Raw genomic sequence first — 27,121 nt, forward strand, 5'->3', positions numbered from 1 at the left:
CGAAGCCATTAAAGAGGCACTGGACTCGGGGGGCAAAGCTATGCTCGTAATGCTTGACTTGTCGGTGGCCTTTGACACCGTCCCCCATGAGGGTCTCCTCGCCAGACTTCATGAGATCGGTCTGAGGGGGACGGTGCTCAGCTGGCTTAGATCATTCTTGGCTGGCCGTCGACAAACGGTCTGGGTCTCACCCTGCTCTGCCGTGATGCCGCCTTTGGGAGTCGGAGTCCCGCAGGGCTCTGTGTTGAGCCTGACTCTTTTCAACATCTTTATGACCCCTTTGGCGGCATTGGCAGAGTCTTTTGGGGCCCAGATCGTATCCTATACCGACGATACCCAGCTCCTCTTTACGTGCAGGAAAGGAGAAGATTTTGATGGAGAGAGTATCCGTGAGTGCCTTGGGGCTTTTTTTAAATGGTTCCAGCTTAACAGCCTCAAGTGCAACTCAGATAAATCTGAGGTACTCTTCTTCGGTTGTCCATCTGACCCAGACTGGCAGGAATGGTTGCCTGTTAATATGTTTCCTCCAGCGTGCTCGTTCCAGCTAGCAAAGAATTTGGGGATCAAGATTGATAATGGTCTGACATTAAGAGCTCAGATCCTTGGTCTTACGGGAGCATGTTTTGGCCTCCTCAGGATGCTCCGTAAGTTCCTTCCTCTGCTCTCAGAAGATCATAGGAAGACGACGGTGCAGGCCTTAATTGGTTCAAGACTGGACTACTCCAACGTCCTATATCTTGGCCTGCCGGAATATCTCCTGCAATGGATGCAGGTGGTCCAGAACTCGGCCGCGCGGGCCATTTTTGGCCTGCATAGGCGAGCCAGAGCCTCTGGTTTTTTGCAGTCACTCCACTGGCTGCCTATCCGGAAGCGGATAGTTTTTAAGGCCTTGACCTTGGCCCACAAGGCTCTCCACGCTGCGGAAGCAAAATATCTCCAAAGGAGGCTTGCCTTTTACCATCCGGCCCGATCTCTGGGGTCTGAATCATTGTTCCTTGCTGTGGTCCCCCGAGTAAAAAGGGCTCGCATTGGAGGTCGCTCTTTTAAGCTGCTGGCGTCACAGCTTTGAAATACTCTGCCTTTGGCATTACGCAGCACCTCTAATTTGCTGACTTTTAGGAAGGGCCTTAAAACTTGGCTTTTTGCCCTTTAGTTCGCTCTTCTTTCTTTCTGATGGGTCCTTTTTATTTTATTGTGTTGTGTTATTCTGCTACAGGTTGTCAATAAAAGCGCCGGGACACTCTATGGAGTAGCCGTGCGCTATAGAAGACTAAATTAACATAACATAACATAACATAACTCTTCTCATTGTGATCTTTTTTTTTAAATGACTCTAATATGTGCTGTCACGCATGTTTATTTTTTTTTCAGTTTACCACTCCAAGATCAATGTTTACTGCTTGGAATCTTAAATTAAAAAAAAATGAAATGGTGGTTGTCTAATGCCATATGGACATACTTGCATTGTTATACATGCATACTTCATGACTCTGGGACTTTGTAGTGTCATGATGTGTATCCACATTTATGTTATTGCATTTTTCGGGGGGTTTTGCCAGTGATGTACAGCATAAGTAAACATAGTTTTTTTTCCCTCATACTGAACATCACAAGCTAACATCATGTGCAAATCCAAGTAAAGTTACTATTGCAATCTAGTTGAAGTCCGTAAATATTAAAAAGTCCATAAAGTGGGAATACGTATTGATGAGTCAATAATACGATTTATTGAAGAAAGAAGAAACCTGTTATCTTCAGTACATTCATTATGCCACAACCAATCTTCAGTGTGTCCATTAATGGATTACCGCATCACTTGTTTCATCACACAGTGACTTTTTTTCAAGGCCAACAGGTAAGTTTGGTTGTAGAAGCGAAGGATTCAATGTCAGTCAACCTGTAGCAAGGCAACATATAGTTGGCGGAAACGCCCGCCTGTATATGCCAACTTAATAGGTAGTGGTATATGTGATCCTAGAAAAAGTACACCACCCTTAATCCAAATCTGCAACCCTAAGCACATCCGTAGCTATTGAAAAGATTCCAAAGGTAAGCTGTCCCTAATTATTCAACTGTAAGCTAATGTTCCCTCTTGTGGCTGAAATGGGATGTCTACAGAGGGACCATGCCTCCAGGACCTTGGATTAAAGTGAGATGTTCCAGGACATAGTGCTTCTATGTGAAAAGGTGGACACTATGTATTGTTCCTACACATGAGACTGTATATAAGTGTGAGGACCTTAATTAGCTCTTACCTAAGTGCATAAAGTTGCAGCGCGATTTCAAGGAGTCCAGGAGAATAGAATGCAACTGGTCTCTATTGGCAGCCAACATAATAGGCCTACTTGTCTTTCCAAGTGCTTTTTTTTATAGTTACCATAGTGTCCTGGTTGCCTCCATCCACGTCTTCCTGTTTAGGTCGACACCTAAAGAGAGCTTGAGGGCATTCAGAAAGCTGAATTGTGAATGCAATCTGCCTGTTGCTTACCATTGGCTTTGTGGTAAAATTGGGTTCCAATGTGGGTGACTGGGCACAAGCAAAATAATTCAAAAGTATAAAGTTGTAGAGTGCCACGGAGGTATCACCTAGTCGGACTTTAGGTGTGAGATCCAAGTAGTTGCTTACCATTGGCTTTGTGGTATATTGCTCACATTTTCTGACTTTCTGCTTGTTAACTTTATTCATTTTAGGATGTCCTGGGTGAGTTTGTATCTCCCAAGGAGAAAAGCCTTTTCACACCAACTCCCCTTGTATTCTTCCATGAGTTTCCTTTCTGTAAACAGGCCTGTAAATCGTGTTCTTCTCTTGTCACATTTGCTCTGCTTATAAAGACAGAGGTCAAATGTCAAGCTCTGTCTTCTGATGGACCTTGGTGTGTACTTTTCTTTTTCTGACTTCAAAATGAGAGGATTTCTGCAGCAATCTTGCTAAATTCCATGACATCACCACCCATTCCAACACTCATCCTGGCTGAGGAGTAGGGAAGATGTGACAAAGAAAAAGGAGAGGCGACAATCAAGTCACAACATATCCCCTTTTTTTACACCAACAAATGAAAGGAATAAAGCATGAACGAAGATAAAAATCATAATCAAGAAACACAACAGCAAAGAACATTACATATAGAAATGCGAAGATGTAAATTCAACAAATTGAAAATACAGAAAAGTTAAAAGGTAGCAAAAATGACTAAAATATTAGCATCATAAAATAATAGACATAACATTCATCATCATCATTTGAAACTTTATTTCGATTCATAAAAACAGAATCATAAAAGTATAACACAACATTGTACAATTTAAAAGTTCCTACAATTGACTTCAGACCAATAAAAATGTTGTCAATACATAACATTCAAATATGTCCTTAAATGCAATAAAACATAAAATGAGTTGATAGAACAACTCTGAAGTCATAAAACATTAAGTGAGATGATAGAACAACTCTGAAATGAGTTGATAGAACAACTCGAAAGTCATAAAACATGAATTATAATTAAACAGCTTTAGAGCATGAACAGAATTACCCATCCCCTTTTCTCACAAAGGAAAGAAAGCAAGCGCACTGCACACTATAATGTACGTGTGCCATGAACTACCAATGCAGCCAGCACACATACACACTCCAATAAACTTGAAAAGGATAGAGTTTCAGGTAAAACACACTACCCAGTAAACTGTAAGGCTGAAAAACATATCAAATATTCTCTATACTGTAAATCAAACTCAGGAAAACACGCATACTAAGCACCTGAAGTGACCTCCCGTCTCAGGCAATGCGTATACCACATCATGGACAGTAAAATAATCAACCCTATAGCGCAACAAAATTCGCTGTACACCTGAAAAAGCAAAATGTCTAGGCAAAACAACTGTACATAAAGCAATCAACCATATATAGCAAAGACTGTGCAGTACACCTGATAAGGCAAAATGTCTAGGCAAAACAACTGTACCTAAAACAATCAACAATATATCGCAAAAACTGCATTGTACACCTAACAAGACAAAATGTCTCAGGCAAAACCACTGTATGTAGAAAACTCAAGGCAGTAAACCGTATAAAGAAAAAACAGCGCTGTACCCCTTACCAAACAAAATATCTGAAGCTAAACAACGGTACATTTCAAAATAAAATCACAGGCAGTCAACCCTAAACGCACAAAAAAACTGTGTAGTACACCTGGAGTACACAACCCTTCAGGCAGCACAAGGGTCAATATCCGTAAAACAGTATCAAGCACACAAAACCATGCAGTACAAGGGAACAAGACCCTTAAAACAACAAACTTCTATACACTATGCCATTCAAGTAAACTAAAAATAAGTAATCTCATAAATAAATTTCACAATACAAATTAGTCTGACTAAAATATAATTTCAACAAATCCTCAAAAACAAAGCCAGACAACTAAGTAAAAAAATCAAGTAAGACAATAAACTATTTGAAACTGTGGAAAGAAAGATTAACAGACATAAAGTTCAATGTAACGGTGACGTGGCTCCGGTGAGTGGTATTTCACCCGATTCATTACGGAGACAGTAGGTAGAGACCGACATCAGCTCTAATATATATGGGTGCATTAAAATAATTGCCAATGGCCCAACATTTAAATCCTCTGGGGTAGACATATCTGGAAAATGTCCACTGAAGTGTCATAGACGGTGACAAACTGACGTTGTAGGCACACCTAATGTACTCACGTTATTCACCTCAGAAAGGTTAGTCTAGTCAGAGTATGCAAGTACCCATATTTGGCTTCAGCTAAAACAAACAGAGAGGCATGGTGCACTCCAGCATCATAGGAAGAGGAATGCAGCAACGCAAGCACCGTAACCAAGGTGAAAATGAATCCAAAACCATATGAAGTTGCATCTCTAACTGGCAACGGCGTGAAAAGGATAATCAGGCATCTACAATGGTAGGGTAGCACGCAGGGATGAAGAGAGCCGTATGGCTCACGGTGGGTGCATGCTCTCCTAACACCGCGGAGCGTTGTAACATCACAGGAGAGCTTGAAAGCATCACAGAGGATTCATGTGACACCAGGAACAACAGTAAGGTGTGCGCGCACCGGCAATACAGTTGGTCTTGCAGCATGTAGCCTAATCAAATGTCACGTGTGACAACAGGCAGCGACCCGCAAATTTTTTTTTTAAAGAGTCACTCACCACTGAAATCACATCAAATAAGTAAAGCCATAAAGCCATAAATCACAGAGCACTAGTTGATGTGCGGCTCTTTACACAGTGGCAGAGATTTGCCAGGGATTGTAGATGTAAAACTTAAAGTCTTGTCAGACACTTAAAAGGAAAAATTAAATTAACGCTCTGACAGACACTGCAGGTCACTACTCGATGATAATGCAAATTAGCTTCCTATGTTCATGTAGATGTAAAGAAAGTCAAGCAATGCTCTAAGCAGGTTGTCCTGATGAAAAAGGCGCTGATGGGGCTGGTAAGAGCGTTCTTTTCCCAAGATTTGAGCAGGAATTTCTTTAGTAGTATCCAGAAGTAGAGTTTCCAGAGCATCCAATTTCAGTTTTCTTCGTAAAAGTATTCAAATTGTCCAAATAAGTTCCAAAGACAGATTGTCTATTAAAACACGCAGATTTTTCTTTCAAGTTGTTGCCAAAATGTGGTGGGTAAAAGAAGTTCTGATGTAACCAGATAGTAAGTTACTAGAAGGTGGTTTATTAAATCCAGTTCCAGATAATGAAGTTGGTAGATAAGATGGTAACCCCACCAGGAGCAGCCTCCCTGCTGCTGAGGCTGCATTCACCAACTGACACTCAAAATAACCAATCATCCAAGCATTCCATGACATCACCACAAATTCCAACACTCATCCTGGCTGAGCAGTAGGAAAGATGTGACAAAGAGAATGGAGAGGCGACAATCAAGTCACAAAAGGTTTTGCCTTTCTTTTTGGGTTCTCACATCTTTTAACTAGTGTTATCCTTATAGTAAAAGTTTGATAAACTGTTAGAACTACTAGAAAATAGACTAGGGTTATCAGGAAACTTAACAGGTTCACCTCTTTCTTATAGAACCTCTCACAACAATTCAAATTTGATAACTCACTATCAAACGCTTCCCCAGTAAGACGCGGAGTGACACAAGGGACGATCATCTCCCACAAACCCTTCAACCTCCTCATGTAGCCACTGAAAGAAATCCTCAAACAATCAAACCTTCCATACCTCATTTATGTGGATGATACACAGCTATACTTACAGCTATCCTCCACGGAGGATGTCATTCCACTGAACAACATTCTAGTAAAAGCCCAAACCTTGCTGCATTGATACCACTTCAATTTGCCCTCTATGAAAACAGAATTGCTACTCATCCCTCCTCCTAACAGAACCCCACCCATCCCAGAATTGATTAACCATCTAGATACTGTAAAACCAACATTATAGAATCAACAAAATCCCTTGGAATACCCCTGGATACAAATCTCAAGAGACACGCACATGTTAGTGCAACCACATGCAGGCATCATTCAAATTCAGCCTCTCAAGCAAGGTAACACATTCTTGCCACCACTTCAAGTTAGCAGTACATTCACAACTTGTCTCCAGATTTGAAAATCGCTCTGTGACCGTAACAGGTCTTGAGAAGTTGAGAGCTGCTCCACTTAATGTGACCTTGAATGCAGCAACGACACTGAGACCAGGCACAAGACTTTCTGACCACATTACTTCTTCTCTAAGGTTTCTCAACTGGCTCCCTTTCAAAGCTGAAAATTGCATGTCTCACTCAAAAAGCCTTGCACTACAAATGCAGATATCTGGCAGTAAAGATCCAAATTTCAGACGGCAGTCGCATCCTCAGGAGTGTAAACTCCATTCTGCTGGAACAACCCACATTAAGTAAAAGAAAGACCTACACACACTCTTTCTCAGGATCTGCCTCTAGAATATGGAACTCTCTCCCTCCCCAAATCTTGTCAAACCTTTTGACATCCATTTTCAAAAAGAGGTGAAAATGATTCTAATGAACAGATTACTCACATAACGTTAGGAGCCAACATATGTCCCCATCAGCCTGACTCCCAGGATGTCCCCCCTTGAGGATACTGTGACAACCTCACAGCAGACTGGCCATGAACTATCTGAATCCGTTTGACATAAACTGGATCAACTCAGTGCAGGAGGGTCATCTTTAGAGAAATTACTTATTTTTTCTTAACAGAACTATGGCTACTTGATGAATATTTATAATGTAACAAATAATTTTTTGGGTTTATTTTGTTTGTTTATTGCTTTTATTCTAGACTATGTACTGCGCTCTCATAAGCTCTGGTATTGTTTGCGCTTGGTAAATATTTGTAATGTAATAGATCATAAGAGCATGTATTTATTTATGTTTTGCTTCTCTTTTATACTATGCACTGCGCTCTGACCCTCTAGGGTCATGTTTGTGCGTTTTTTGGGCAATGATACTTGTAGATGAAGTATGAGGCAGTATAAGGTGGGGACAGAAAATGTAGTTTTGGTACATCATGTGTTTGCAATAACACGTATTCACATGAGACGGTGATCTAATTAAAAAGCAAAACTCGTTAGGGATTTTCAATGTGCAGATGGGCCGGATTATCCTCTGTGAGCAAATGAAGTTCAAAACTACAAATGAAACATTGGGTAAAAATAATGGTTTCAGATCACAAATAGCATGTCATGACTCAATCATTGCAGAAAACATTTCAAAGAACATTGATAGTGGGCGTTTTAGGCTATAGTACAGAAATCACAAGAGACAGTGTTGAGTCGGCAGCTGTGTATTGTACTCAACAGATTCTGAATAAGACTCGGTTCGTGAAGGACAGTAAGAAGTTGTGTTTTTGTCTGTGCCCTAGTTGTTGCTGCACCCAGAAATGACAAAGAAAATGTCTAAGAATGTACTTAGCTTACTTTAGAAGTATGGGAGTTGCAAAGGAGGGTGGGGGAAATTCACCATTAACATCGCCAGCGGTGTTCAAGTCCTTCCAAACAGCCGACTGAACCTAATGAGTGGCCATTTCAGATCAATGCATGGGGCGGCCTTACCATATCTGGGCCATATTCCACTGGTAGATGCGTGCTACACAAATACCAATAACATGATGTAACATATCAATAAGATAAATAAATAATTCAGAAGACAGGACAAACAAACCATTACTAGCGAACACCTGGGGTGGAAAACAAAGTGAAATACGGATGTGTCCCAACCTGCTTTTAGCTGAAGTTGAGGACTCCAAGGCCTTGTCATCCTGGAGAAGCGGCCCTCAGAGGGTTGGCCCCCCTTTTGGCTGACAGTGGTGACATGCCCTTGTACCGCCTTACCGCCTGCTTGCAGGGTCAATTCAGCCTTCTCTTCTTCAGAAGTTGGTGAATTTAAAATAAGTAACCACAGTTATTTACTATACATAGAAATAGCTCGAGTGAGGTATGAAGCTGGTTACAAATATTATACAGGAGAAGGCAAAGTCATACTTGCAGATGGTATTTTGTCATCTTTCTAGAGTAATTAGCAAATTGGTGAACTGCATGTTCCTGGGGCTTCTTACCTGGCAAATAATGATGTGTTTTCAATAGGATTCAGGGCCATATGTATCAATCAAATTCGCATTCGCAAAGGCCGAAATTCGCAGAATTTCGGCCTTTGCGAATGCGAATTTGCTAAATGGTATGTATAAAGCAAAATCTGGTGCAAAACAGGAATCGCAAAATTTGCGATTCCTTATTTTGCAATTGCATTTAAGGAATCGCACATTTTGTGATTCCTTAAATGCAATGTATAAAGCCAAAAACATTTGCAAAATGTCCTTAAGGAATCGCAAATTACCACCAACTTCTAGTTGGTGATAAGTTGCGAATTCCTTGAAAAATGCAAATTTTTACATTTTTCAAAGTGCCATGTGACGCACATACATGCCCTTAGAGCATGTATGTGCGCCACATGTGCACCCATGCATATTTCAGGGGTGCAAAGGGTGTCCTTTGGACACCCCTGCACCCTTGAAATTATTCTCAATTTGCGATTAGCAAATTGCGAATTGCAAATTGCGAATAACTTCCCATTCATTCCTATGGGCCTTCTGGCCCATAGAAATGAATGGGAAAGTATTCCTTAATTGCAATTCGCAATTTGCTAATCACAATTTAAGAATTTTAAGAAATCGCAAAAAAAAAATCGATTTTTTACTGACATACCTATAGGGGATTTCTTAAAAATCGCTATCTGAGAATCGCAAATCAGGTTGATGATAGATATGGCCCTCAATTTTGTATTCTATGGTTACGTCACAAACCCTTGTGAAGGCGTATTTTTCAGACTATTTTGCACAAGTTGCCATGCAATGTGTAAACTGCCTACAGTATTTCACACCTCCCCATTGTTTATTTGAGAATCAGGCATGTGTTGCATAATCAGGTAGTTTATCTAGAGGTCACCAAATTAACATTTTAGTCTCACATATGTATAATATTTATTTTTTTAATGACTGAGTGATGGCCACTTTCACATTTTTCTGATAGTCTTTGAAAAAAGTTATATCAATATCATTTTTAAGGACAAGACAAACTAATTGGAATATGTTCAAAAGAATGATTTAAACACACTGGAAAACCACGGACACAGAAATATTGTTCATTCATAACCCATAGCAAATATTTAAGGTGCTTTGCTTGTACTCATATCAGTAAGCAGTGTCTAGATATTCCTTAATTATATGCTAAGTGAGTTGCATTGAATTAATTACATCTGCTTCTTTTCCCTCTTTTTCTTCTCTCTTTCAAGGAGATTACATGGTGATGACAGTTTACTTCGACCTTAGTAGACGGATGGGCTACTTTGCTATTCAGACCTACATCCCCTGCATTCTGACTGTGGTCCTGTCCTGGGTTTCTTTCTGGATAAAAAGAGACTCTACACCAGCTCGAACATCTCTCGGTTAGACACGTTTATCATTATCAAAATAATACATTTCTTGCATGCTTGTTGCAGAACATCGATTAGAATGTTTATTGTCTGACGTAAATGTAGTGTCCTTAACATGGCTTACAAACATATTGTCCTGTTTGCTCTACATTTTCTATTATTAGCTCCAGTGAGGTGATAATTTTTTATAAAAAATACTTACGCCAAACGATGTTATACAAATTATATTCCGGTACCACACCTTGCCTTGTTCTGTGCGAAAAAGCAGACACTAAAAAATGAATTTTTCCTCCACTGGCTACTTGAAGATTCACAAATTAATGTACATTCAAACATTTTACATTTCTTGTTATCATCACTATTTGTGTTTACCTTCCCCAGTCTATTGTTCCCAATAATTCGCCTATGCATCCTACTATCAGCTTTTGGCAGCTTGTTGATGTTGATTTATCTGTTACCTTGCACACTCAGCCAAAGGAAAAAAAGATGAACTATTAGAAATTTTTCATTAGCTTGGAAGTACATTTTAGTGTGTACAAGTTTCTTGGTGCCTTCCAAATGAGCATTCCACAGTCACCGAATGAGCCTCCTGGATTTTAAAGTGAAAAATGAATTCAGTGTAACTTAAGAAGCAAATGTGCAGGAGTGCTCAGATTGGTTAAGACCAAAACCAATTATTTGCTAGCAAGGTTTTGAGCCAATGGGTCCGACTTTAGAAATGTTGTCTAAATTGTGTCGATGTCCAAGCGATGAGTCAATGACAATCCGCGCAGTGGTGGCGATGCACTGGTACTGGTCCACACACCAGTGGCGATGTGTCGGTTCTGATGAGCATAAGGGATGCGATCCAGAGTTCTCGGTGTTGGCATCAAGGCTGCCATCGACAGAGATGTTAAAACCTTGAGCCAATGCAAATGTCATGCAGTGCTGGTTACGAAGGCGATGCATCAATCCTCGCAGCAGAGTCGATGCACTGGTTCTGGTCACACAACAGGTGCGATGCACCTGTTCCAATCCATGCAATGGCACAAATGCACCCATTCAAGAGAGTTTGCGTGAGTTCTGACTGAAGCAAGCACCTTGGATCCACTTCCAAGGCCCCAAGCAGGGGCGGAACTAGAACTAGTCCCAGACTTCGAGGGTGGGGGGGGGGGGGGGTGGCTAGTACTAAACAGTGTTGGTGGGGGTACCATTTTGCATATTGGAAGCCGAGACAGCATTAGAATACACTTTTGGAAACCCAATAGGACCAGGTTTAATGCGCTAACGTGTGGAAAAGGCATTTGTTCTCTTCTTTTCTGCAGAAGCACATTACAGCCAGATCTTTTGTCTTTGCCAATGCATTCCTCTGAGAGAGCAAGCACTGCTGAAGCTCAGAGAGAGTCCACCAGACCTAGGAGCATCATACGTCATCAAGGTGGTTGCTACCAAGTGGGTATTGTGCATGTCAGAAATGAAAGCACTGAAAGCTTACTGAAAAAGTGTCTTTTCTGATTAAAAATAGCATGAACTTAATAATGAGAACATGCTTCCAGGAGACAATAAGGTATGTGTGGGAATCTCTATATGTGCCCACTGAAGTACTCCCACAGACATTCAGAAGTAGACTTGAGGTGTGAAGAATAAACTGGGATAAAGAAAATCATGGGAACGTCTATATAGCTGCAAAATGAGGTTGCTTCTTCAACAAGTACAAAGGAAGGGGTATCCATTGAGAATGATAAGATGGGTTCCAGTCACAATGTAAAAGTATGAACATGTTGGTATTTCTTTAGCATGAACCTAAGAGCAACAGAGCATTGCCCATTATGGTAGGTGATGGAAAATTATGAAATATTCTATTCATCAAGTGGTGGCTTGTTAAATGTGGCATCTTTGGCATGGTTTCCCCTGACTTTTTGCGTCTACCTCATGTATTTTTTACGCTGTGCTGGATTTCGTTTTTGCTGGTTTAGATGCTTTGGGCACTTTGCCACTGCTGATCAGTGTCAAAGTGTAAGTGCTCCCTAGGTAAATTGTTATAGTGATTGGTTACCTATGATTGGCATATTTGTTTTACCAGTAGGTCCCTAGTAAAGTGCACTGAGTGTGCCAGGGCTAGTAATTCAAATGCTACTAGTGGGCCTGCAGCACTGATTGTGCCACCCACAGGAGTAGCCCTTTGCACAGGGGCTTCGGGATAATCCGCAGGCGCAGGGGATTCCATTTGGTGCCGAGCGTCACCTTATCAGCCTCTATGCTGATGATGTAATTTTTTCCTTGGCACACCCCCAGCCTTTAGCCAGATCTCTGGTTTTAAAATGTACCTACAGAAATCGCAGGTCCTGAATCTCACTATGGGGTCTTCTGTGGTGGCGGAGTTGAGGGCCCAATTTGATTTTGACTGGGTGATGGGAGGCCTTACATATCTTGGGTTGACTATGTACTCTGGCTTTGATAAGACGGCGGAATCAAACTACTCCTCCCTCCTCTTTCGCATTAGGTCGGACCTTGCTCGCTGGAGACGGCTACCCGTGTCTTGGTTTGGCAGATTAGCCGTGATCAAAATGAATGCCTTACCCCGCCCTAAGAGAGATGGGGTGTTGACCCTACCTAATCTCATTCTTTAATACCGAGCCTCGCTTTTGCGATACCTTGTCGAGTGGAATCATCCCATGACGGAGAAACATTGGGTATTTATGGATCAGTCGGTTGCGGGTAGGCATATCTGGAGGGAATGTTGGTTACCCAGGTCGGCGCGTGCATGGGGTCTTTACTCCTCTCCTGTCACTCCCCCTTCCATGTTGGCATGGGATGCGGTGGCACACCATGCAAATCTTACTACCTTCCCCTCCCCCATGTCTCCCATCTTTTCGATTCCCCATTTTCCTCCGGGCATGGACAGGGCGTTGACTTCCGTTGGGTAGAGGGAGGATGTAAGCGAGTGGGACAGTTGTTTGACTTGGATGGCCTCATCCCCTTTCAGGACCTCCGAGAGGACTATAAATTAACAGACTCAGATGCTTTCATTCATGCCCAAATGTGTCACTGGACGTCAGGCCCCCTGGTGAGACCACAGGTCTGCAGGCCATTATCGCTATTTGAGAAGTGTCTCGTCGTGAAAAAGGACAACCACAGGCTTATTTCAGAACTTTACGCCTTTCTCACGCCTGTGTCAGGGGACATCCATTTTGCGGGACAGAAGCGGTGGGAGGTAGAGATTGGCTGCACCATGACAGATAAGGAGTGGGAGGACATTTTCTATAGATCGCACCATTTTGCACACTCTATAGGGCACGCACAAACTGCAAGCAAAATAGTTTCCTACTGGTACCACACTCCGGCCCGGGTTGCTAAGTGGAACTCCCAGAAGGACGGCCTCTGCTGTGGTGGTTGTGGGAGTCCTGGGACCCTTGTTCACTTACTACAGAACTGTCCCAAACTAACACGATATTGGGACACCATCCTCGATGAGTTTGATCGGGCCTTTGAAACCACTATCCCGAGGCTTCCTGCTTAAACCATACTGGGCCTTCACAACACTCTGACTTTCCCCTTGCGTTCACTTAAAGGTAAACAGATCGCCTTGGCCTTGAATGCTGCACATAAGGTTATCCTGTCGGCCTGAAAGACTGACAGGATCCCTGATCGTTCCCACTGGTTAGGGGACAAATCGGAATATTTTAAGATCTGGGCTCCTTTCATAGCTATTTTGTCTTTTGAATTTCGGGAACTAACTTGCCCTATCTATTTACATTTGCTGCAATTGATCCCTAAGAGTGGGACAGCGGTGTAGGATAGCCGATCCTAACGTCTCTGCCCTGTGGTCACGGGGTTTGTTCCTCTTTGTGGGCACATGTGGGTGGGCTTTAGCTCATGGGTGGCTCACGTTGGGGAGGAAGGGTGGGATGGGGGGGGTCTGGGGTTGGATGTTTGGCTTTTGGTTAGGTTTTCGTGTATCTCGCTTTCCCTTCTGAGTGTATTTACCACTTAAAGGTAGTCATACCTGCTTTCCAAGGGCTACAGAGTGTTTTACAGGCACCTTTCAGTAGGTTTGGGTGTTGCCCTGGATCAGGCATTGTTTTTATCTTTACGATGCTCTGCTTGCCTTTTCTCCAAGTAGTATTACGCAGCCGGCCCCAGTTGGGTTGCAGGCGAGATGCTGTGTTATATATAGGTCTGATGGTTGATTGGCCTAGTATCGTGCTCTCTTTGGCATGTTTGTTACTTTGCCGGCCCACAGGGTTGTAGGCGCTAACGCTCTGTAAGCTTTTTTGGGTCATGTGTACTGCCAATAAAAATTGATTTAATTCCCCCCCCAAAAAACTTTATTGAAACTAGTGCTTCTGAACTGTCGTACATTTCTTAAACCACACACAGTTGTAGTCCATGGAGTTCTTCAGTCATATTGTGTTTTAATTAACTCAATTTCCATGATTGTTTTTGGTAAAACATTCTATAATTTTGTCACAGTGTAATCTCAGTGATGGAAGCAGTCGCTATTTTAAATGCAACATGTCATGTCTCTAAACTTTCATCGTGTGGGGCTCTTTGCTGAATTATATATCAAGTTCTTTCAGTCCCAGAACGCTATTAATTGCAAGCTCAGCCAGATAGAGTACAGCGTATGGCGAATGATCACATCAACTTGTGAGGTTCTAAATCCATTCAGTTTAACGTTGTTCTCTAAAAGGACATCTTCTGTCTTTTCTCATTGACATTTTATGGTTACGAATAATAAAAAATCAATGTCAAACATTTTCTTCTTCTATCACTTTCTGAGCGATAGCTCCGACTCTTTGTATCAGTGGTATCAAACCCAGAGACAACAGTAGGTTGTGTAATATTGTTTTAATCACTATTTTAATCTTCTTTAAATGACTATGACATAGCACTTGCTGACATCTCCCAAAAAGACACATTAATTCCGGGATTGCACCAAATGAAAGTGCCATCTTGCAAGCTTGATGCAATTTACTGAACTTTTTCAGCTTCTCATTTCGATGCTCGTGAGAGCCAGCGATGCTCCCTGATTATGTTCGCAATCAGTCAGATAGTGATTTCTCAATGCAAGAGACTGTAGAAGATGTATGAACCTTGGAAAACAATGTGAAGGCCACAAGAATGCTGAGCCAGGTAGACCATTTCAGTCAGCAAACTTCTCTACATGTAGTCTGGTTTAGCCTCTATCCGTCAACGATTCGTTGCAACCAAAATCCCAACTCTTAGAATACACTGAGAAGCTGCAAGGATGCCCACTAGGGGAACAAGTGCCCCAGTGGCGTGTGGGTGATCCAACCTATTATAAATGACCAGGAGAAGGATTTCTGAGGGTATCTTCTGACTCGTGTTTCCCTGCTGTGCCTCTCCATTCAAGCACAGCCAAACAATTGAAAAGTTATAAAGAAAGAGAAGACAAATGATACCTATTACAACAATGCACACGTTGCGCCCCAGCTGAACTCTTCACGAGCAGCGAACTCGGTGAGAAATAGTTCTTATTGCAGGCGGGATGCAAAAAATACTGCTTGAAGTTTGTTGTGCAGAAAAACATCCTGCTCTTGTATCATCAGTCAAGGGCGCGCTTTTCTTAATGTTGCCAGACAATGTAAAAGGAAGCATTAATCACGCCGAAGCTGCTAGACACAAACAAACGCTAAGTAGATATATACCATTTAAAATGTGCAAGCGCACAACGAGGTGACAAGGTCACCAGAGAGCAGCGGTGACATGATGATTATTACATCTCTGGGACCTCCTGATGGCCTGAGAGCCTGGCTGCTTGCAGCTGCCTATTTATAATCCCACATTAATTGAATTCGGCTGTTCCCGGTTATGTTTTACAGCTATTGGAGCACTGCTGGGGTGAGTGAGTCAGCGCCTTGTGTATTATAGAGCACTAGGAACATGTTATAAAGCATAAATAAATCGTTCTTTGCTGCTTTACACGCTGCCCTTGACCTGAACCCCGCAGAGAGCAACGCTTGTTTTTCTGTCAGCGTGACTGAAGTCGAATGTTAAGCGGTTCAGGTGTGTCTGTACGATTATGATTGAATTGCATCAATATTTCAATATTCAATATTCAATATTCAATCAATCAATCAATCAGTGACACTTATAAAGCGCGCTACATACCCGTAGGGTCTCAAGGCGCTGGGGGGGGGGTGCCGCTACTGCTCGAACAGCCAGGTCTTCAGCTTCTTCCTGAAGGAGAGGTGGTCTTGGGTCAGGCGCAGGTCGGTCGGGAGGGAGTTCCAGGTCTTGGCGGCCAGGTAGGAGAAGGACCTTCCTCCTATTGTAGGAGCAATTTTAAATCTAATGAAACGCGCTCGAATTTGCAGCAAGTGACTGGACTGCGCCCACAGGAAAGACATTGTAATTCTTTTTTTAGATATCCATGTCAGTAATATGAGTTTGAACGATGAATCGAATGTTATTTGCTCAATCAAACAGGTTTTCCGTGCGGATGTGTGGTTTATTTAATGGGTAATTCACACGTGCTCATTGAGAACAGTTTTGTAAATCGTAGACCTGTGTTGTAGCACACGCCGCACAAGTACTTACACTTTGTGCATTATGGTGCTATGTATTGCCTGCATGCATGACAGGCCTCCAAACACACAAGTAGCAGCCTGGTGTGTGCACTAACCCAACGCACCACTGTTTACTACAGTGGACCATACTTTCCTCCTTTTTACACAGATCACAATTATGAGCGCCCTTTGAAAGTGCTCTTCGGCTGCATTTCACTGAAACAGGAATTCTCATTCGAATGCTTTCACAAATATCAACATCGGCGTAGCAGGGTTCCTGTGGGGAGTGAGGGTTGCCCAGCACACAGGGATCATTATGCCTCTCTATTGTCAGATTCGAGTTGGCGCAAGTGGAGTGAAAGCTCATCCATATTGGACAAGAAATGCCCTCACCCTGAACACTTTTGTGCTGAGATGACGTATGGATTTCACTCATATCAGAGATTGGGGCACCTCACTTCTGGCGGGGGGGGGCATCTCCCATTGTGGATGAGATCAAAGGATATGGATTTACTTGGAGCCATTTAGAAGGTGGCAGTTATGCTCTTAACTTCTGGGTACTGGCTATGGGGAAGATCGCCAGCCATGCTCCGACCTTTTCTGAAATCCAAGGGGCAGATTTATGTTAACTGGGGCATCCCCAGGGATGCGCCAGTTAACGTGCGCCACAGTGCGTCACAGCTCCGCCACCCATGGTGCGCCGCATTTATAATGCGGCGCACCATGGTACAAAAACGGCACAGATGCGTGACGCATCTGTGCCAAAAATGTGGCGCCTTGCTGGAGTTGCGTCGCAAGCGCGACGCAGCTCCAGCAAGGCTCGGGGGTGCCCCATCTACACAATGCTGCATCAAGACCTACGCCTGCTTCAAGCAGGCGTAAGGTTTTGACGCAGCATTGGCCTGAAAGTGACTGAGTGAAATCTCATTGATTTCACTCAGCCACTTTCAGGAGGCGTTCCTGCGCAGGAACGCCCCCCCATGCGCAGGAACGCCTCCTTATGGCGCAGGGCTTTACAACGTGACGCATCTCCTAGAGATGCGGACCGAGCGGGACCGCCCCTACCCGCCCCGGCCCACCAAACCCATGTAAAAAACTTCCGCCAGATTAGGAGCCTTCTACTGTCTGGTGGGTGCTTCTTTGGCATTCCCAGGAATGTCAAACCCAGTACCTGCACGGCATAGACTTCTGCAGTCCATACCGTTCAGGTACTGCTGTATGCACACAGGGAGGGATGAATGTTGTGCCCCTCCTGTTTAAGAGGCAACAATAGCTCAATAGGTATCACTATAAAAACAGAAACATTTGTATGAACAACATTACAAAAGATCTGGGCTCAGAGAAACAGAGAGACTAGGATTTGATTTTAGAAGTGCATATAGCATCATATATTCAAAGGCATATTCAGGTTTAAACAGGACAAAACATTACGGTATCAGCATTGGAGGCATAGAATGCATAAGGCAACCCAAGGGGGCTAGTGCACTACATGATAGTGAGACGAATGGTGACGGCGCAGGTGACATATAAGTGAAAGAAAAACAGCGAGGGGTGCAAAAAAAAGGCAAAATTGGAAATTACAATATGTACAAAGTTACTGGTTCTTCCTTGGTGAATAAGTATTTACAATGAGTTTGGGAACCAGAGAAAGTCATGCGTCGGTAATCGTGCTGTATTGCTGGTTGACGGTGTTTCGATCCGATTCATTTAGGATCGTCATCAGGACCGGGCTGCCGATTGATAAAGATGATCGAAATAGGAAACACGAGAGTTAGTCCTATGTTGGGAAGAGATTCTGGGAAGGCAAAATTAAGTAGCACGTGGGGGCACAGGTACGGAGCCCCGTCCTGTCTAGGGGTGATGGGAAGGAGTTCAGAGTAGGCAAAACCGCAAGGTTTGTTACAATCCCGGCAAGATAACCATGGATAAGAAGGAAAAGCAGTCCCAGTATGGATGTGGGGGATCCTAGGTGGTCTGTTCAGTAGATTGCGTGTGGCGTGGAGACCGGGGTTGGATGAGGAAATCAATCTCAATGAGGCGGGAAGGATCAACGTCGGTCTGTTCAGTAGACCTCAGGCGGCACGAATGCCCCTCCTGTGTGCATCCACATGGTATGAGGCAAAAGGGGGCCACGCAGGGTCCCCTTTGTTTCCTCACTGCCAAACTTTTCATGGTAGTTACCTAAAAGCGTAAACCCAAATAAAGTTACTGAGACCTGGGTATCAAACGGTACATAGGAACAGCGGTCCCAATGGACAAAGAAGTATACAGAACAAATATCACTTTACAAGAATCACACTGAACTGTTGATGAGTCAGAACAATTTTAACACAATGGTAAAACAGTGCCCCAGGAGGGAAAGGGGAGGGGGGAAAGTGTTTGCAGTGAGGATGAGGGGGTAAATACAGGTAAGTGTGATTCACAAAATCCACTATTTACAATAAACGAAGGCTCATATTTTCAGCCAAATTATTCATACATTATCGAAAAACATTTCTCAAAGCCATAGTCAATAGCACATAACACAGTGATTGATCGCTGTTGTTGAGACTGGCTAGTGTGTCAGATGTTGCCGTTTCAACCCCTAGAGGATGGTAGGTAATTGAGTCCCTTATGGCGGGGTCTTCCTTAGGACAGTGATGGGGAGTGGGAGGGATAGATACCATGAATCTGTCCTCGTGGGCCTGATGGGGATGGTGGGCGCGTAGGCTCCTATTAAGAAGAGAGAGAACGAAACAACAATAGAGGGTGTCATTCCCTTGGATGATGTAGGAATGCAAAGCTTAATGAATCAGCTGGGCCAAAGAAATAAATCCAATTGAAAACGGGCTCAACAGCTCCACGAGGGGATCTCTGCCAGTAGATTTGACTTGCTCCCCCTCCCCTTTCCCTCCTTGGCACTGTTTTACCATTGTGTTAAAATAGCTTTGAATAATCATCAGTTCAGTGTGATTAATTTGTCCATTGAGACCGCTGTTCCTATGTTCAATTTTCATGGTGGTCACACAACCAAGAAGAGTGTGGCAGTGAGGAAACTTGTAATATGCTTGGCAGGGCTACAGCTGCCCTGCCAAGGATATTGTGGGCTCAATACCACTGTGCCACTGCCAGGGATCTCTGGCATTTGCAGTGGTCCCAGGGCAGCCCGTCCACCCTGATCATAATGGGGCAGTCGGAAGACTCCTACCTCTGCATCCCCACGAGTCTAGCAGTCCTCGGACAGCCAGACTCATTATAAGGCCTCTAGATAGTACATTGCATACCAATGAGATTAAACACTATGTGGGTTGTGAGGATCAGGATGGCAATGCAGATCGGTAGGATGTTTGGCAGATAAAATAGGCAGTCGACTTTTTGTAAGAAAAGTAACACACAAAAATCTGAAATGCTTTATGGAAATACAGTGTTAGTTATCGCAGTGTTGTGTTTTTTACAACATTATCAAGAAATCACTTGCGATGCAGAAAAAGTCTGAAATCTAAGCGGAGGTGTGCATAATACTCACAAGTAGGTGCAGTATTTCCACCAGAAAAGTGGGAAAGAGTATAAGTGGTTAATGGTTTCAGTAGTGAGATTGATTGAGAAATCAATTTTGGGATGTGTGAAGCCGGTGCATTTGAACTATATTAGGTATCTGGAATTTAGAGGGCAAAAAAAAAGGTAACTAAAAATTAATAAAAGGCTAATGAATGAAGAGTTTGCTCACACGATCAAGAGGAGAGCTATAGTTATGATCATCAGTCTATGTTCATTAGAATAATAAAAAATACTTCAAATAATACACAACAATACAATACGTTCCATATGATCACACTTATTTATAGATAGGAAACCAGCTTGACACCCATGGTTAGGTAGACTTAAAAGAAACGGCAGGAGGGATACAGTGATTGCCTTTCATTGTCCATTTGTAGCAGGTTATGTAGGCAATTGGTTGTTTATCTCCAGATATCTTTTCAGTGCCTATCCTTCTGTAGATATAAAAGAGTATTAATTAGGTGCAATAACGTTAGATGCAGATTTTTTGAACCAGCAGTGTTGGTGTGGTTTCTCCCTAACGTTTTGCCTTCAGCCCTCCTGTTTTTGCTGACTTTGTGTTTGCTGGTCTTAGGATATTTGTGTACATTACCACTGCTAACTATTGCTAAAGGGATTGTGCTCTTTTCCTAAAACATGGTAGCATTGGCTTATCCAAAGTTGGCATATTTATTTACTTATAAGTCTCTAATAAAGTGCACTACATGTGTCTAGGGCCTGTAAATGAAATGCTATTTGTGGGCTGCAGCACTTATTATGCCACCCACTTAAGTAGCTCTTTAAACATGTCCGAGGTCTGCTGCTGCAGAGCCTGTGTTTGCAGTTTTAAACTGCCATGTTGACCCGGCAAGTTGACCATCTTGCCAGGCTCAAATATTCCCATTTCTTACATACAAGTCACCCCTAATGTAGGCCCTTGACATCACAATGGCTGGGTGCAGTGTATGCACCTTTACGTCTTACAAGTCCTAGTAGTGTCCCCCCATAAAAGGCTACATAGCCCCTGCAGTGAGTCTAGAACCAGGGAAGGAACTCTATGCACTTCAAAGGCATCTCTTTGAAGTTTACCCCACTTCAAAGATCCTGCTGGGTATAAGTACTGGGTCTCCGACACCACCAACTCAGTAAACTTCTGGACCTGTGGATAGTCTGCCAGGAGAAAGGACTGATGTGCTGATACAAGGACTGCCACTCTGCTGGACTTCTGCTGTGCCTTGCTCACCTACTGCCTGCTGCCTCCTTGCCTGGGAGTGATAAGGAATGGACATGCATCTCTCCAAGCCAGAACCAGAGTGACTCCAAGGTCTTGCTGGCTTGCCTCCTGATTGAAGTCTCAGGGACATAAAAGGCTTCCAGCTATCCTACGTCTGCATGTGGACCCAAGTGCCCAACACCCATTGAGCTGAAGGGGCATCAGCCCACCCATTCTGTTTTGTAGCCAAGGCTGAAGCCTGAAGCTTTGTTGGTGTCTGTTCCAGGTAAGGCCTAGGCGAATTACGGCTGGAGAAGACTGTGTCAGAATAAACATTTTCTTTTATCAGACAGACAACTTATCTTGCTGCTTGCAGTGTACTCAAAGAAGGTGATGGGGGCTGTGGGGGGGTCACACATGATTCATGACATCCAGGGAAAAAAAAACACATTGGGGATTCTAACTGTGCAAGGCAGTGTGCTTTACTGATCACTCTTTGTTTTAAGGCGAGACAATGCTTGCTTATTAACGCTGGTAAGTGAGACTGCATCTACACTTTAAAGGCAATCTTTGCTATCTTCCCGTGCTTCCAGTAAACAAGGCAGAAATCCCAAATTATCTTTATTTGTTATCGCATTACATAGTACTTACTACTACTGTGAGGGGTATAAGTGCTATACAATTGCTAAAACGTGAATAAAGAATTTTTATGTTTTTTAAATGCAATGTCCATCCAGCAGTCCAGACTTTTCTGTCCATAGTATGGGGGGATAAAGGAATTTGTGGTTTTAGTTCTAAAAGTGCCAAGTACTGACTAAAACATAAGAACGTTCACAATTATATTGGCAAAATAGGGGTGGGAGGGTGAATGAATAGGAAAGAGGGCCCATGGGTAGTAGTCCAAATCCTGTAGGTAAAAGATTCCTGGCCATCTGCTGTTTGTTGTTTGTGAAGATTTATATAGTGCAAACTCGGACCAAAGACATCAAGGTGCTTTACAATAGAATCCGATTACATTACACAAAATCAGATTATTTCTTTTTAGGCACAGTGAGATTATGTGATTTGTCCAGGATCACAGGATGTTGAGCTAGGGTTCAAACCTTATTCCCCAGTTCCAAATTTGGCAGCTCAGGCCGTTAGGCCAAATCCTGTCAGTTAGTATTGGTGGCTGAGGTGGCTTTTGATCTTTACAAGTGGCGGCACTGGAAAGCTGCCTGAAAGTAATCCAAAGCTTTGGAATCCGCTGGATAATGTTACTCTGCATCAAGGGGTTATTCTATAGGTCATACAAGCGTACCCAGTCAACCACCCAGGGTGTTTGACATAAAAACGTACCTACTAACAATAGAAGACAGTGATTGGCATCCCAAAAAAACATGACTTGAAATCAGGCACTTCAAAAGGAGAAATGCTCTTATTTCTCTTAATTTTTCCCACTTTGCATGTGTACAGTACAAATCCAAAGTAGGAAAAGTTTTAAAGGCATTCAAAGCATGGCATTTTGTACTGCAATGGCACCATTCCAGTACAAAACCTATACTAGACTCACCCAGGCATCTTTGCACTTTGACACAAAGGTGTGTGTATGGTGCTCGGTAGCCTAATTGTGTTCTAGCGCTAGGTAGAAAGCAGGATGTCGACAAATCTTTGTAGATATGGTGCTTTCTTGCTCTCTCATGCAATGCAGCAACTTTCGGTACTGCAATGTGTTCTGTAAAAAGTTTTAATAATCTGGGCCTTAGACCCTATCCCTCACTCACTCTAACTCATATACTCTCACTTGCTCATTCTCACTCATACTCACTTCCCCTCACTGTTACTCACACACAAACATACGCATATTCACTGATTTATATTCTCAATTAATAGCACACTAACACACAATCACTGACTCTGGGGCATGGTACAACTGCTGCACCATGATCACTTCCTCTACATCTCACAAACTCCAATCAATAAAACTCATGCTCCTTCACTCACTCCCTCCTACTCACTTTCACTTACTCATGCATTCCTCATAGTCTGATTCTCACTTTTACTCTCAAACACACACACACATTCACTCATTCCCATTCACTCTCAATCACTCACAAACATGCTCACAAACCCGTACACAAACGCATAGAGTTTTTTGTTTTACATAATTGGCCTGCTTAGTTGGCAACTTGGAGCCTCCATAGCAGCAGCAAAGCAGGAATCCAGTGCTAGGTGTAGGAACCAGCAAACCATGATTCCCAATGAAGAGCCAGGTAGAGCAGCAAGGGTAGGATTAAAAAAAAAATAACCCACTTCAATATCTCTCTTAGCTCCTTCACATGCAGGGCTGCTGGAATTATGATTCAGGGAGGTTCAAGTTATACGGCAGGGTTGACTAAATTAGGCAGCAAGAAAAAGAAAATTGTGCAGTGTGATACAGAACATTTTGGAATAGCACAATTTCATTATTTTGACATTTTTACACTTGTTGACACTTTCTGGTCGTAGGTTGCACCTCATTGGTACAAATGTAACACCTAAATACAGCAAGAAGCAGCATAAAGGTCACCAGTCAACATTTTCAAAGGGACTTCCCCAATGCAGAAACCCATGTTGCTGGGTTTTTAGTAACGTTTGGACATTTTGAGCTAGAAATAAAAAAGTTTGGTTGAAATCTGGAGGTTATGCAGCACATGATTGGACTGTGTGGCAAAGGCGTCAAAATCATTACTATGTGAAAAATGTCAGAGCCATACATTTGCATTTCTCCAGTGGCCCTGATGTAGGACTGGAGGAACATGCCTATAATTAGCGGGGATAGAATGGGGTTCATGCACCTGCTGCACTTTGTGGCTGTACATTAATTTCAAGGGTACACCAATGTGCGCCCTATTAGCCCCATTTTAGCAGATATAATGTACTGCCTGATGCCTTTGCAGTATGTCTGCTAAATACAATGAATTGTGCCAGTACAGTGAACTATGCCCCTCAAACATCATACAGTCCACCTCCCAGGAAGGCATTGTGTGCCTCCTGGCCTTTTTTGTTTGTGGGACAGACAGGTAATGGACTGAAGATTTGGATCAGAATGATATTGTGGATACACAGCACCTGACACTTCTATGACCACAGCTTTCTTCCACAGCAGCATGGTTTTCCCCAGATTGCTGTGTACTCATGTGTTCTACCTCTTAATAAATATTCCTTTCTCTACAAGTGGCAGCTGGTGGTTAGAAAACCTATTGCAAAAGGGAGAAGGTTGCCTTCTCCAAATCCAAGACACATTCAAATCTCGAAGGTTCAAACTGGTATGTGTAGTCCGTGGGTTAGTCCGATGGGTTAACAAACTATTTCATAGACATGGTCCATCTGAATCTCCCTTCTTTTCATAGTCACCCTGTTTTAAAGCTCAGACTTGGTGCTCAGAGACAAGAGTTCAAAGTGTGTTTTTTCTTTAACTTTTCTTTTCTGCTCAATCCCACTGTTTCCTTCCCATGTGCTGCAGTGCAGTTTAACTTCAACTACATTGCCCATAGGTAGTCACCTGGATCTCATCACTGTTCGTCCAGCCCTATGCACCCTTGGTGCCTCTCTCCATTTGTCACTGCCTTCTCCCATGTTTCTTATTCTCCGCCTTTTACCAACCTGCCACTTTCCACCCCACATATTTCACCTTTGTCTAATTTAATAATTAACATTGGTTCCTTGTCTCATCCTGATCTTTCCTGGTCTTCCTAATTTTCTTCACTACTAATGTAAATCAAAAGGACATACCAAATTACATGAAATCAATGAACATCAAGAAGAAGTTCACAATAAAAACCACCCTGGAAAGAAAGAGGATGTGTCCTTGAGACAAGGTAGGTAGTGACCAGCACCATGTGTCCAAACTCCTGCTGTGCAGAGTCAATTAAAACATCACAATTCAAAAGAGTGAAGTCTGCTTGCTATCAAGAAGGTCATTTTGATGCCTATTTTTTTGAGAAGAGGAAGTTGGTTGCTCTTCTGGAGATAGGCTGAAGACTTAGAAGACTTGAATTCGACAAGGAAAAATAGTTTCTATTGAAAACAGAGAGTGCAGCTCTGCAACAAACATAAATTATCATCATGTAGAGCTGAACTCACTCATCTACAGATAGAGTAGAACTCTAAGACCCTGCATACATAGTGCTGAACTCATGCACTGATAGAGCAAAGACCTTATACCCATAGATAATTACTTTTGTTGAGCTAGAGCTGAGTTCCTGCATACATACAGCCTAATTCATGAAGCTGAATTCGGCTCGCAAAGGGCCAGATTCTGAGAATCTGGCCCTTTGCGAGTGAGATTTTTGCATTTGGGATTCATCATCCCAAATGCAAAAATCGGTAATTGCGTTTTCGCAAATTTGAGATGGATTACATTTAAGGAATCTCTATTTGAGATTCCTTAAATGCAATTCATCATCCATTTAAAAATTGCGAAATCGCAATTTCGGGCCGCTATTTACCGCGAGGTCAAACCTCGTGGTAAATAGCGATAACTCAGAAAAATGCTTTTAAAAGCATTTTTCTGAGTTGCATGTTGCACACACACATGTCCTTTGGACATGTTTGTGCGCAACCCCTGTTCATATTAGCATTTAAGGGGTGCTACAGGGTGTCCTTTGGACGCCTCTGGCACCCTTTAAATTGCTTTCTTATTTGCGATTAGCTAATTGCTAATCCCAAATAAGGAATACTCCCCATTCATTCCTATGGGCCTTTTGGCCCATAGGAATGAATGGGGAGTTATTCCTTATTTGCGATTAGCAATTTGCTAATCGCAAATAAGGAATTAGTAGGAATCGCATTTTTTTGCATATTCCTACATGAATCCCGTTTTGCGAGTCCTTAATAGCGATTCGCTATGAATCGCTATTAGGGGCTCGCAAAACGGGAGTATGATGAATCAGGCTGTTTGAGCCAAGCCTGACCGAGCGAAACACGTGTCGACTGAATCGTTGAAATCAGCCTTTCACAATTCTACCGTGAGAATACATTATCATCAAAAAACAATAACATGTATCATGTTGAGAAGAAACATAGAGCATATGGATATCTATAACGATATTTTCAAACACATAGGGGCCTATTCAAAAAGTGTTTTAGGGTTACAGAAAGTATTGTTCATGTACTGCTAATTTACGTGTCCTTACATTGTTTTTTGAACTGTTCAATTTCCCCAAGATTCTTGAGGTAAAATTGTAATGGGCTGTGTGTCTGCGGATGGCTGAGAATGTGTGTCTTTCTGCTGTAACTGCACTGGAGGGTGTTTTTTAAGATGGAGGTCTGTGTGAGTATTAAGAAGAATTGGACTGAAAAATGGTCTGGGCCTTGGGGAGCCGCCATGTCATGATTCATGTACTAATGGACCAAATGGGGGTCTAGAACGAGAATGATCTAGAAGCCAAGGGCTTGGTCAGATCAATTCTTCCTTCATACATCAAACGACAAATAACACCGATGGTTTATTCTGGAGAGCGTCCATCTGAGCCATTATTCAAGATCCATGTTACTGATGTAGCCTCCTTACTTTTAGTAAACACTCTGTGGAAACTACTATGGAGTTTGTTTCTGAATATCACAGGTAGGTGGGTCCAGGAAATAGCGTCTCTCGCTAAACATCGTAGCTTTCCTCTTTACAAAATACTTACTCAAACACAGCTCACGGTTTTCATTTAAACTCGTTTGAAAAAACGTTCTTTTAATTAGTTCTTTGTACAGAAATAGACTGACAGCACATTTTGAATAAGCCAGTCGCTTTTATAACATCAGAAAGGCACAAAGTGAGACATCTATTAGAAGAATCCCTTTAATCTTCCAGATTTCCAATAACTCTGCCTTGAAGCAGAAATGTGCAGTATACAAACTCATTTATCCAGGGTCAATCATATATTAACAGTGGCACCCCATCTCTTCCTAATGTGGTTACATTTTCAATACATAG

General features: G+C 42.6%; 1 protein-coding gene across 1 annotated transcript in view; it reads left to right on the forward strand.

Moving 5' to 3' along the window:
• LOC147718909 (gamma-aminobutyric acid receptor subunit gamma-4-like) overlaps nucleotides 1–27,121 on the forward strand; it is a 2,086,028-nt gene that overhangs the window by 1,802,271 nt on the left and 256,636 nt on the right. Inside the window, exon 7 of the mRNA XM_086966801.1 lies at nucleotides 9,793–9,945. Coding sequence (XP_086822927.1) covers nucleotides 9,793–9,945 — 153 coding nt within the window. The remainder of the gene's footprint in view (nucleotides 1–9,792; nucleotides 9,946–27,121) is intronic.

Source organism: Lissotriton vulgaris, chromosome 4_1, assembly GCF_964263255.1.
Source record: "Lissotriton vulgaris chromosome 4_1, aLisVul1.2, whole genome shotgun sequence".
NCBI lineage: Eukaryota > Metazoa > Chordata > Amphibia > Caudata > Salamandridae > Lissotriton > Lissotriton vulgaris.